General features: G+C 35.6%; 1 protein-coding gene across 1 annotated transcript in view; it reads left to right on the top strand.

The window, feature by feature from the left end:
- Positions 1-13727, top strand: part of GLRX3 (glutaredoxin 3) — a 174085-nt gene that overhangs the window by 133769 nt on the left and 26589 nt on the right. Inside the window, exons 8-10 of the mRNA XM_053692587.1 lie at positions 7451-7503; positions 9849-9888; positions 9984-10076. Coding sequence (XP_053548562.1) covers positions 7451-7503; positions 9849-9888; positions 9984-10076 — 186 coding nt within the window. The remainder of the gene's footprint in view (positions 1-7450; positions 7504-9848; positions 9889-9983; positions 10077-13727) is intronic.

A 13727-nucleotide genomic window follows, 5' to 3' on the forward strand; every position in this document is an offset into this window, starting at 1 on the left:
TTAGGCGCCAAATAATGTGGGTGTCTTATTTGGCGCTAAAAAAATATGGGCGTCGCTTTTGTCTCCACATTATTTAAGTCTCATTATTTATTGCTTCTGGTTGCTAGAAGCTTGTTCACTGGCATTTTTTTTTTTCCCATTCCTGAAACTGGCATTTAAGGAATTTGATCAATTTTGCTTTATATGTTGTTTTTTCTATTACATATTGCAAGATGTTCCACGTTGCAACTGAGTCAGAAGATACTTCAGGAAAATCACTGCCCGGTGCTGGAGCTACCAAGCTAAGTGTATCTGCTATAAATTTCTGGTATCTGTTTCTCCAGCTGTTGTTTGTATTGCATGTCATGACAAACTTATTAATGCAGATAAAATTTCCTTTAGTACTGTTACATTACCTGTTGCTGTTCCGTCAACATCTAATTTTCAGAGTGTTCCTGATAAACATAAGAGATTTTATTTTTTTAAATCCATTAAGAAGGCTATGTCTGTTATTTCTCTTTCTAGTTTACATAAAAGTCTTTTAAAACTTTTCTTTTTTCAGATGAATTTTTAAATGAACATCATCATTCTGATACTGATAATGGTTCTTCTGGTTCAGAGGTTTCTGTCTCAGAGGTTGATGCTGATAAATCTTTGTATTTGTTCAAGATGGAATTTATTCGTTCTTTATTTAAAGAAGTATTATTTGCATTAGAAATAGAGGATTCTGGTCCTCTTGATACTAAATGTAAATGTTTAAATAAGGTTTTAAATCTCCTGTAGTTATTCCAGAAGTGTTTAATCTCCCTGATGCTATTTCTGAAGTAATTTCCAGGGAATGGAATAATTTGGGTAATTCTTTTACTCCTTCTAAACGTTTAAGCAATTATATCCTGTGCCATCTGACAGATTAGAGTTTTTTGAGACAAAATCCCTAAGGTAATGGGGCTGTCTCTACTCCTGCTAAATGTACTACTATTCCTACGGCAGATAGTACTTCATTTAAGGATCCTTTAGATAGGAAAATTGTATCCTTTCTAAGAAAAGCTTACTTATGTTCAGGTAATCTTATTAGACCTGCTATATTTTTAGCGGATGTTGCTGCAGCTTCAAGTTTTTGGTTAGAAGCTTTAGCGCAACAAGTAACAGATCATAATTTTATAGCATTATTATTATTCTACAACATGCTAATAATTTTATTGGTGATACCATCTTTTGATATCATTAGAGTTGATGTCAGGTATATGTCTCTAGCTATTTTAGCTAGAAAAGCTTTATGGATTAAACTTGGAATGCTGATATGTCTTCTAAGTCAACTTTGCTTTCCCTTTCTTTCCAGGGTAATAAATTTAGGTCTAATAATCATTTTCGTTCCTTTCCTCACAACAAGGAACAAAAGCCTGATCCTTCATCCTCAGGAGCGGTATCAGTTTGGAAACTATTTCCAGTTTGGAATATATCCAAGCCTTATAGAAACCTATAGCCAGCTCCTAAGTACCCATGAAGGTGCGGCCCTTATTCCAGCTCAGCTGGTATGGGGCAGATTACGTTTTCTTCAAAGAAATTTGGATCAATTCCGTTCTCAATCTCTGGTTTCAGAACATTGTTTCAGAAAGGTACAGAATTGGCTTCAAGTTAAGGCCTCCTGCTAAGAGATTTTTTTCTTTCCCGTGTCCCAGTTAACACAGCAAAGGCTCAGCATTTCTGAAATGTGTTTCAGATCTAGAGTTGGCTGGAGTAATTATGCCAGTTCCAGTTCTGGAACAGGGGCTGGGGTTTTATTTTATCTCTTCATTGTACCAAAGAAGGTCAATTCCTTCAGACCAGTTCCGGATCTATCAATATTGAATCGTTATGTAAGGATACCAACATTCAAGATGGTTACTGTAGGACTATCCTGCCTTTTGTTTAGCAAGGGCATTATATGTCTACAATAGATTTACAGGATGTGTATCTGCATATTCCGATTCATCCAGATCACTTTTAGTGTCTGAGATTCTCTTTTTAGACAAGCATTACCAGTTTTGTGGCTCTACCGTTTGGCCTAGCCTCAGTTCCAAGAATTTTTTTCAAAGGTTCTCGGTGCCCTTCTTTCTGTAATCAGAGAACAGGGTTTTGGTATTTCCTTATTTGGAAGATATCTTGGTACTTGCTCAGTCTTCTCATTTTCGAAGAATCTCATACGAATCGACTTGTGTTGTTTCTTCAAGTTCATGGTTGGAGGATCAATTTACCAATCAGTTCATTGATTCCTCAGACAAGGGTAACCTTTTTAGGTTTCTAGATAGATTCAGTGTCTATGACTCTGTCCTTGTCAGACAAGAGAAGTTTAACATTGATATCAGCTTGTCAAAACCTTCAGTCACAATCATTCCCTTTGGTAGCCGTATGCATGGAAATTTTAGGTCTTAGGACTGCCGCATCAGATGCGATCTCCTTTGCTCGTTTTCACATGCGACCTCTTCAGCTCTGTATGCTGAACCAATGGTGCAGGGATTACTCAAAGATCTCTCAATTAATATCTTTAAACCGATTATACGACACTCTCTGACATGGTGGACAGATCACCATCGTTTAGTTCAGGGGGCTTCTTTGTTCTTCCGACCTGGACTATAATCTCAACAGATGCAAGTCTTACAGGTTGGGGAGCTGTGTGGGGGTATCTGACGGCACAAGGGGTTTGGGAATCTCAGGAGGTGAGATTTCCGATCAATATTTTGGAACTCCGTGCAATTTTCAGAGGTCTTCAGTCTTGGCCTCTTCTGAAGAGAGAGTTGTTCATTTGTTTTCAGATAGACAATGTCACAACTGTGGCATACATGAAAGAAGTATCTCGAATTTGGTTTGGGCGGAATCCAGCTCCTGTCTAATCTCTGCGGTTCATATCCCAGGTATGGACAATTGGAAAGCGGATTATCTCAGTCGCCAAACGTTGCACCTGGGCGAATGGTCTCTTCACCCAGAGGTATTTCCTCAGATTGTTCAAATGTGGGAACTCCCAGAAATAGATCTGATGGCTTCTCATCTAAACAAGAAACTTCCCTGGTATCTGTCCGGATCCCGGGATCCTCGGGCGGAGGCAGTGGATGCATTATCTCTTCCTTACAAGTGTCATCCTGCCTATATCTTTCCGCCTCTAGTTCTTCTTCCAAGGGTATTCTCCAATATTCTAAAGGAACGCTCGTTTGTCCTGCTGGTAGCTCCAGCATGGCCTCACAGGTTTTGGTATGCGGATCTTGTCCGGATGGCCTCTTGCCAGCTGTGGACTCTTCCGTTAAGACCAGTCTTTCTGTCTCAAGGTTCTTTTTTCCATCAGGATCTCAAAACCTTAATTTTAAGGTATGGAGTTTGAACGCTTGATTTTTGGTCAAAGAGGTTTCTCGGACTCTGTGATTGATACTATGTGACAGGCTCGTAAAGATATATTATAGAGTCTTGAAGACTTATATTTCTTAGTGTCTTTCTCATCTTTTTTCTTGGCATTCTTTTTGAATACCGAGAATTTTACAGTTTCTTCAGGATGGTTTAGATAAAGGTTTGTCCGCAAGTTCCTTGAAAGACAAATCTCTGCTCTTTCTGTTCTTTTTCACAGAAGGATTGCTAATCTTCCTGATATTCATTGTTTTGTACAACCTTTGGTTCGTATAAAACCTGTCATTAAGTCAATTTCTCCTCCTTGGAGTTTGAATTTGGTTCTGGGGGCTCTTCAAGCTCCTCCTTTTGAACCCATGCATTCTTTGGTCGTTGTATTACTTTCTTGGAAAGTTTTGTTTCTTTTGGCCATCTCTTCTGCCAGAAGAGTCTCTGAATTATCTACTCTTTTTTTGTGAGTCTCCTTTTCTGATTTTGCATCAGGATAAGGCGGTGCTGCGAACTTCTTTTGAATTTTTTACCTAAGGTTGTGAATTCTAACAACATTAGTAGAGAAATTGTGGTTCCTTCATTATGTCCTAATCCTATGAATTCTAAGGAGAAATCATTGCATTCTTTGGATGCTGTTAGAGCTTTGTAATATTATGTTGAAGCTACTAAGTCTTTCCGAAAGACTTCTAGTCTATTTGTCATCTTTTCCGGTTCTAGAAAAGGCCAGAAAGCTTCTGCCATTTCTTTGGCATCTTGGTTGAAATCTTTATTTCATCATGCCTATGTTGAGTCGGGTAACACTCCGCCTCAAAGGATTACAGCTCATTCTACTAGGTCAGTTTCTACTTCCTGGGCGTTTAGGAATGAAGCTTCGGTTGATTTGCAAAGCAGCAACTTGGTCCTCTTTGCATACTTTTACTAAATTCTACCATTTTGATGTGTTTTCTTCTTCTGAAGCAGTTTTTGGTAGAAACGTACTTCAGGCAGTGGTTTCAGTTTGAATCTTCTGCTTATGTTTTTTCATTAAAATTTTATTCTGGGTGTGGATTATTTTCAGCAGGAATTGGCTGTCTTTATTTTATCCCTCCCTCTCTAGTGACTCTTGCGTGGAAAGATCCACATCTTGGGTAATCATTATCCCATACGTCACTAGCTCATGGACTCTTGCTAATTACATGAAAGAAAACATAATTTATGTAAGAACTTACCTGATAAATTCATTTCTTTCATATTAGCAAGAGTCCATGAGGCCCGCCCTTTTTTGTGGTGGTTTTGATTTTTTTGTATAAAGCACAATTATTCCAATTCCTTATTTTATATGCTTTCGCACTTTTTTCTTATCACCCCACTTCTTGGCTATTCGTTAAACTGAATTGTGGGTGTGGTGAGGGGTGTATTTATAGGCATTTTAAGGTTTGGGAAACTTTGCCCCTCCTGGTAGGAATGTATATCCCATACGTCACTAGCTCATGGACTCTTGCTAATATGAAAGAAATGAATTTATCAGGTAAGTTCTTACATAAATTATGTTTTTAACACTTGGGAAATAAAGCACCGCTTTTATAAGCTGTCCTCAGGCTCCAAAAGTCGATTCCTAAAATCAGTTCACAGATACAACATCCATGCGCTATTATTTCAGCGCAGATTCACAACTCCCAGGCTTGTTCTGTTTATTAGGATACTTTCAGAGACAGCAGTATAGGCTTCATGAAGTGCTAGATTGAGACTTCCGCTTTTATGTATCACCACAGATACCTCAGACAGTATTTAACTTATCCAAGGTGCAATACACATAGTGCAATACATTTTACTGTTATATGTGTGTGTGTGTGTGTGTGTGTGTGTGTATATATATATATATATATATATATATATATATATATATATATATATATATATATATATATATGTGTATGTATGTGTGTGTGTATGTATGTATATATATGTATATGTATGTATATATATGTATATATATGTATATATATATATATATATATATATATATATATATATATATATATATGTATATGTATATGTATATGTGGCCCTCGTTTTACAACAGTTCAATTTACACAGTTTCAGAATAACAACCTTTTTTTCCAGTCATGTGACTGTTATTGAGAAGCAGTGCATTTATTAAAATAGCCAGTAGGTGGAGCTGTCCGCTTGTGTTGCAGCAAATCCAAGCAAGCTGAAATTAATCAGTTTAACCAGACCTGAGCTATTGAGCAGATTTCAAAGGAACTATATCTTCCTGTCTATAAATCAGTCCAGATTGGAATGCATAGAAATAACTATTTGCAGAAAAATGCACGTGAAGTCTGTGTTGTGTGATTATTTTATTAGGTTTATAATGCTGTTTGCAAATGTTTTTGTTCATTTAACTTAGTTTAATTATATTTTCTGTGTTGTGTGATTATAGCATTTAAAGTCTTCATTTCAAAGCTTTAAAAATAATGTATTAGGTGTTACTTATGACAATTTTGAGAGGGGCCTGGAACCTCTCTCCCTCAGTTCCCATTGACTTACATTATAAACTGGGTTTCAGCTTACAACGGTTTCGATTTACAACCATTCCTTCTGGAACCTAACCCCGGTGTAAACTGAGGGCTACCTATGTATGTGTGTGTATATATATATATAACTGGGTGCTAAATAGCACTCCAAAAAAGCTGTGATGTCACCAGAGCCACAGGCAGTTAACCCCAGTCCGGAATGGGTGCAAGAAACAAGGGAGATTACAAATAAAAAGTAATACAACACATAGAAACACCCAGCACTCACCAGCTAGCTCACAGCTAAGATAAAATCACAACTGGAAAGGTTAGTCACCGCATCTGGCCAAATGGGAAAGCTCAGGCACCACGTCAAGGTCCTTTCCTTTGCCTGAGTCCCTAACACAGGCACACCATCATGCGAGCTCACAAAGCTAAACAAACTGAGAACAAAGAAGGGGTGCACAGGTGGCTGTAATCACCCATAGAAAATACAAAACATGGAAGGGAACTGCACTCCAAGACCGGATCAGGTACACATCCTGTGACTCGATAACATCCAGCCCTGGGTGCTAAATAGCACTCCAAAAAAGCTGTGATGTCACCAGAGCCACAGGCAGTTAACCCCAGTCCGGAATGGGTGCAAGAACCAAGGGAGATTACAAATAAAAAGTAATACAACACATAGAAACACCCAGCACTCACCAGCTAGCTCATATATATATATATATATATATATATATATATATATATATATATATATATATATATATATATATATATATATATATAATATGTATATGTGTGTATATGTATATACATACATACCCACTTTGGCAAGAGTTTTGGAGTTCCTCGCTTTCTTCTATATTTATGTGTGTGTATGTATGTGTGTGTGTGTGTATATATATATATATATATATATATATATATATGTGTGTATGTGTGTGTGTGTATATATATATATATATATATATATATATGTGTGTATGTGTGTACTGTACTATATATATATATATTGTATACACATATATATATATATTGTATACACATACATATATATACATATATATAATATATATGGTATATATGTGTGTTTATTTGTCAAGCCCTGCACTAGACATGCAAATTTAAACAAATCGATTCAAAAAATCTTAAATTTGTGTACTTGTTTGTTTATTTGTTAGAGAAACTAATATATTCTGGAATGCTGTATTTGTTAATGGGACAAACAAATATCTGAAAAATATTTCAACTGTATTTGTTTTGTCAAATGAGTAATGATTCTTGCTATACTTTTGCTTGTCTAATATCCATCGGGTTTTAAAAGGACCAAGAAACTAAAAAAAAAAACGTTTTTAGTTTTAAATGTTGTTAGAATAATGTATACCTGTTTACGCACGTCGTATGTAGTGCTCGATTAACTGGGGAATGGGTAATAAAGCGGTTATCTATCTTTTTAAACAATAAAAGATTCTGCAGTATACCGTTCCTTTAAAACATTTCTTTTAAAAAAACAGTGCCTAATTGTGAATATATACTATTGGTTTAATGTCCCTTTAAGGCTCATTGTGAAAGTTGTAAGCTAATGTTTTCTTGTTCTCTTTGAATAGATGGCCAAGTGTGGATTTAGCAGACAGATCCTAGAAATGATGAATAACACAAAGTAAGTACATTAGTTACATAATAATAAGTCTCCCCTTGATATATTAGAACATTAACATCATTTACAGGTTCCTATTTAGTTCTGTGAATTACATTAAGTTAGTGCTGCAGAATTTGTTGGCGCTCTACAAATAACCGATAATGATAATAATAATAATAAGTCATATTTTTACATTTCCCGTGAATGTAACTGTAAAACTTAAACATAATACAAAATCTACATATATTATTAAAGGGGCTCTGTCACTTAATTACTTCAATAATAGAATGGCCACACCTTTTTCCAATACACCAGTAACATTTGTTCTGAGCACCCGGTGACTAGTAGAGTGTATCTTTTATTCACTATAATCTCAGTGTTGCCTTCAAGTCCTTGGGATTGGCGCTACGGTTCTCTGCTTTGCACAGCACCTTTAGAGTTTTAAGTATTAAGGAGTGAGAGTTATTGTTTGGAGAAAACAAACCGTGTCTAGAGCAGTATGCGACTCTATTGCATACGTTCATAAAGAGATGTCCTGTGTATAACAGATGTGCATACGTTTCCTATAAGATTAATTACAGAAAAAGCTCTCTTTCTAGTCTTCGCCTCCAAAACGTAACTTTTTTTTCTTTTTGTTCTTGTAGTGACGGTTAATAAGGCTGTATCGTCTATCTTCACTATTAAAGCTTTTGAGAATATACTTAAAGTGCTGCTCTCAGGGAGATCAACTCACTGCACATAAAGCACTGTGCATGTGCAATTTAGTGTTTCTTTTGCTCCCCATTGGTAACAAATGCTCTCCTATATGTTTCTGTTCATTAAAGGGACATTCAACTACAACTACAGTAGCAGGTTACTAATCACCATGTCCCTTTAAGATAGTCTCCGATTCACTGTATCACCTATGCTCCAGAAGAACAAAAAAAAGCTGCCTGTATGGTAATTTAACCTTATATTAAAGATATAATAATGTATTTTATAGAAAAGATACACGATAAGGAGCACTCGCTTACCATGGATATATTAAAAATGTAGCCACGACACAAAAAATGATGAGAATTAATAAATTAAAAATGTACTTTTAATGTCTTAATTAAAATATGAGGTATAACCCCAAAATCAAGACAAAATCAAACGGAAATGGTTAAAAATCATATACAAAGTAACACCAATGTATATTGTACATCCGGTAAAATATACCCTGCAATCAGCGATACTAAACGCACATAAGGGTGAGAGATAAACCCAAGATCACTTATCAATATGAGAGACTAGGAGAGAAACATCCTAATGGTTTACAGCAATACCGCTCTACCCAGCCCCATAGAATACAAGTTTAAACTAAATCATTAGTATCTAAAGTATATGTGGAACATTTTTCACACATATATCTATATAATATACATCAGATTAAAGATATGCTAACAAAAAATAAACACTTTAATATTGGGCATCAAGCAATGCCATTAAACGTTGTCATTTCCATATGCCTTAAGAATGATGTGTAAATATTAAAGGAGTATTCTAATTTAAAAGCATATAACATTTACACTACTGACTCAAACTTGTGTGTTTAGCTATTTGTGTAAAACCTTTATAGGAGTTAAAATCCTGGTCAGGAACCACAAGTCTTGCAACTCCTGAGCAGGACAGTCAGTAGCAGAAGCTGTACAACCCTGCCTGTTACTTAGGAACTTCAAGGCTTCCAGTTCTTCAGCAAAACTTTACCTATGCATTCAATAGCTTTTCTGGGGTTAAGCACATAGGAAAAGTAGAAAATTCAAGCAAAGTAAACCACACATTTCTTTGTATTTGAATGTCCCTGTAATTTATATAAGTACTTGTAAAGCTTGGTGTAGTTGTTTCAAAAAAATATCCATTTAGTTTATGGGTAGATAAAAACAGTGGGTTCTTTGTTAAATTCATTGAAATTTGTGCCTTGGTTAAGCAATGCAACATTTTAAAATCCTTTTGATAAATTATCCTCATTAACAGGATTTAATCACATCCTCTCATGAGCTAGTTTCACAATTTGATAAATTTTAGTTATTTAATATTCTGCTTAAAATCAATAATTTACATGTTCATTGTATATTTAGTGTTCATACGCTAGTTATTTGTAGTTTCAGTGACCGAAATGGATTACTTTGCCAACCTAGTGCATGATGTGTATAATTTAGATGTTTTTTGCAAACAAAAAAAAAAACACTTCAATCCAGGTCTTCAAGTATTTTCTTTCTTTGTGTATCAATAGCAATAATGTATTTATAAAAGAATGTACTTCAGGCAAAATTGTAAACAGCTCCTATATGTCCATACAAAAAATGCATTTGAGACAACTGTAAAAATATATATTTTTCTTTCAGTGTTGAATATGAAACATTTGACATACTGGAGGACGAAGAAGTAAGGATACTTCACTTTCATTTTAATAAATGAGTTTCTTTGGAAACTGTTGACCTAAACACCTTTTTATTTTTTTATTTAAATAATTTAAACAGGTGCGGCAGGGATTAAAAAGCTACTCTAACTGGCCGACATATCCTCAGCTTTATGTAAAGGGAGAGCTCATTGGGGGTTTGGACATTGTTAAGGTATTGTCATATTTTTAACGTTTTGACAGTTATAAATTTGTATGGTCTATAAAATGTATATTTTGCAACTTTAGTTATTGTGCTTATGCTAGAGCCACGTGTAGCAAAATATGATCTTTATCAAAGATGTAATATATTAGCAGAATAGATCTCCTAAACCTATGGCTTTATCTGGGTGCCCATTTCACAAAATGAGCGGCATTTACAGTTCAGGCTGAGTGCAGATTTGGTATTGTAGATTGGTTTAGCCGTATTAGTCTAGTAGAGACTGTGTCAAAATAGTCCAATAAAAAAGGTATGGTTGCATACTGCAGTATTGTGGTTAACATGATATTTAATAGACTTTTAAAAATCATATTTGATAATGTGAACAGATGTGCAGCCCATTCCATAAACAAATGGACAGGATTCAACACATGACAGGGCACAATTCCCATAACATGGGCAGCATCCACAGAATGTTCCCCAGGAATAGGCTTAGGAGCATACATCACTAGGGGTTAATTACATATACAATGAAGAATTTTTCAGTGTCAGGTGTGTAAAATTGGTAATGTAATGTAGAAAAAAGTGTTAAAAGGACTACACCAATTGTCATATAGCCGCATGTAATAGACACTACTATAAAGAAGAATATGCACAGATACTGATCTAAAAATCCATGATCATTTATAAAAAACTTACTTAGAAGTTCCCAGTAGCATTGTTGTTGAGGTTAGGCTGGGGCACCCAGTGAAATGACCTTGTTAAGCAGAAAAATACACCTCCCGGGCCCCCCTTCCCTGCATATAAAAAAACATTACACAAACAGAAGCAAGCAGGAATCTGTAGACCTTGGTCTACATCTGATAATTTTGGGCTTGGTTAGGGGTCTGAAAATCAGCACATTGTTGTTAAAAAAAATAAAAAAAAATAATAATAAATAAGCAAAACTGTGCATTCTTACAAAAACACATCATTTGGGCTATATAAATGGGTCATCTACAAAACATTTATGCAAAGAAAAATCTAGTGTACAATGTCCCTTTTAAACTACAAGACCTGTAGTGGGTGCTAGCCAGAAATGCAACAAGATCAAGATGTTAGGCAAATATAATACAGTACTTGATATTTTAGATGAAAATGTAAACTGTACCATAAAAACTAACCTAAAAAAATTAATGCAAAAAATAAATGAATTTAAGCAGCTGGATGTTCCATGTCTAAACCATTTTTTTTTTTTTTTATTAATGTTGAAGCCTTAGCAGACGTTACAGCCTATTCTGAGCTATGCTGCACGTTCAAATGCTATGTGCAGTATATAGTAGCATACCCCTGAAACACAACAGAAAGACACCAAACAATGGCGCATGCACAGTTTGTCTATAGGGGAACCCTTACTCATGCTACGGTACAATGGTTGTACACTACAATGAAACCACTGTGTGAATTACATAATTTTAGTGACCATTCTTTATTGGTCACTGTATGAAATGTCCCTTTAACAAGCAAGTGTATTGCTAAGACAGATGTCATACACAACATGTATAAAAAGTTAGTTTGACTTTAAGAAAGAGCTTTTTATCCTTTAGGAGTTATGTTGAGGGAGGGTAGTTATGTGCAAGTTGGATAACTATTGCTTGTATATTTCTTTTAAAAGCATTTATATAATCTTCACTTTTACATAGTAAGTTAAAATGCTAAATGTCATTTTGAATTACATGCTCAGAAGTATAAATTCTGCCATTATGCAGTTTGTATCTTAAACCCAATTAGCTGTGCAGGGAACCTTTTTAGGAGTTTGATAAAATAATTTCACTTTGTGAACTCATGTTAAGGAACATTCCACTTATGGGAACAGCAGAGCTAAGATGTCTCATTGCTTGTTTGTAAATTCATGTCCTTTTTGAGCATTTAGAAGTGATACCCCAGAGAAATGAGAGCAATCTACATCATCATTTTTGTCACAATTTGCCGAAATTTAAAGCCATCACTTAGTGCTGTGTTTCTTCAACAATTTCCTCCAATAGATGAAATCAGTTTACTGGATTTTATGCATCACAAACTGTTGTATGAGTGACACACCCCAGATTGCAGCCCCAAAGCAAACTATACAATTCATTATTATATTATTGGATATGGACTATTTATGGGTGTCTTACGTTTTGGTTGTTAAATAAACATGGCAGTCAATATTAAACGTTCATGGTTTAGATTAAATATACAGTATAATAAAAAAGGCTTTTTAGTTTTCTTCTGTTGTCAACCTGAGCTATTTCATTTGGTATCCTATGATTGAACAATATTCTATCCAAGAAAAACAGACTGAGGTTAAGAAGTGTGCATAGATCTTAAAGGGGCAGTAAAGCCAAGATTTAAACTTCCACAGTTCAGAGAGAGCATGCAATTTTAAACAACTTTCAAAGTTCTATTATCAGATTTATTATCATGAGCTTACGTATGTATTTAGCACTGTATGACAGCAATGTTGTACATTGTTGCAAATACTGCTGTTGTAGATTGCTAAAGGCACATGCTCCTATTACTCCTATGAAACTACCTAGAATTATGAAAGATACTAGCTGAATGAAGCAAATTTGATAATTGAATTAAATTGGAATGTTGTTTAAAATGGCATGCTCTGTTTGAATCATGGAAGTTTAATTTTCAATTTACTATTCCTTTAAAGCACCTGTCCTCAGGCCTCCCTAACAGGCCAGAATATGAGCACTAACACCACAAAGCAAATCCACTCCCTTGTTATTTCCCGACTTGACTGCTGCAATAACCTACTTACTGGCCTTCCTCTTTCCAACCTCCCCCTTCAATCCATCCTTAATGCCTCTGCCAGGTTAATACACCTTTCCCCGTTGCTCTGTATCTGCTCCACCTCTCTGCGAGTATCTTCATTGGCTCCCCATTCACAGCAGAATTAAATTAAAAATCCTCACCCTTACATACAAAGCTCTCACCAACGCTGCTCCCCACTACCTATCCTCTCTAATAATCAAGTATACTCCAGCTCGCCCACTAAGATCCAACAATGACCTGCTCCTTGCATCCACAACTATCACCTCTTCTCATGATAGACTGCAGGACTTGTGCAGCACCTACCCTCTGGAACACTCTCCCTCATGCTGTCAGGCTTTGCCCTAATCTGTCTTCCTTTAAATGTTCCCTAAAGACTTTTTTGATCAGAGAAGCCTACAACCCCACTCAATAATAAATTTCACTTGCCTAAAATTTCCCTCATCTAACTCTGCATTAACATCTTTCTCAATCTTGGAGTCCTGACGTCTTGTTTCTCAACTTCCTACCCTTTTAGATTGTAAGTTCCCATGGGAATATGGTCCTTTTTTCCTCCTCTATGTGTTTGTAATTTTTGTCCTGTCTCTTAGAAGTCTTATATCATTGTTTTATTTAAATTAACTGTACCCGTGGACAGCGCTGCGGAATATGTTGGTGCTTCTTAAAGTAAAATAATATCGGAACTAGGGCACAGGTGAAATAATCAGCTGGTTAATAAACATGGTTATTTTACCTGCTCTTATCTATTGTAATCCTGAAAATCTGGCCTGTTAGGGAGGGAAAGGTTTACAAACCAGTGCGTTAAAGGAATGGTGAACCCTACATTTTTCTTTCATGATTCAGAGAGAAGATACTATTTTAAAC

The sequence above is a fragment of the Bombina bombina genome, chromosome 9 (assembly GCF_027579735.1).
Source record: "Bombina bombina isolate aBomBom1 chromosome 9, aBomBom1.pri, whole genome shotgun sequence".
In the NCBI taxonomy this organism is placed as follows: Eukaryota; Metazoa; Chordata; class Amphibia; order Anura; family Bombinatoridae; genus Bombina; species Bombina bombina.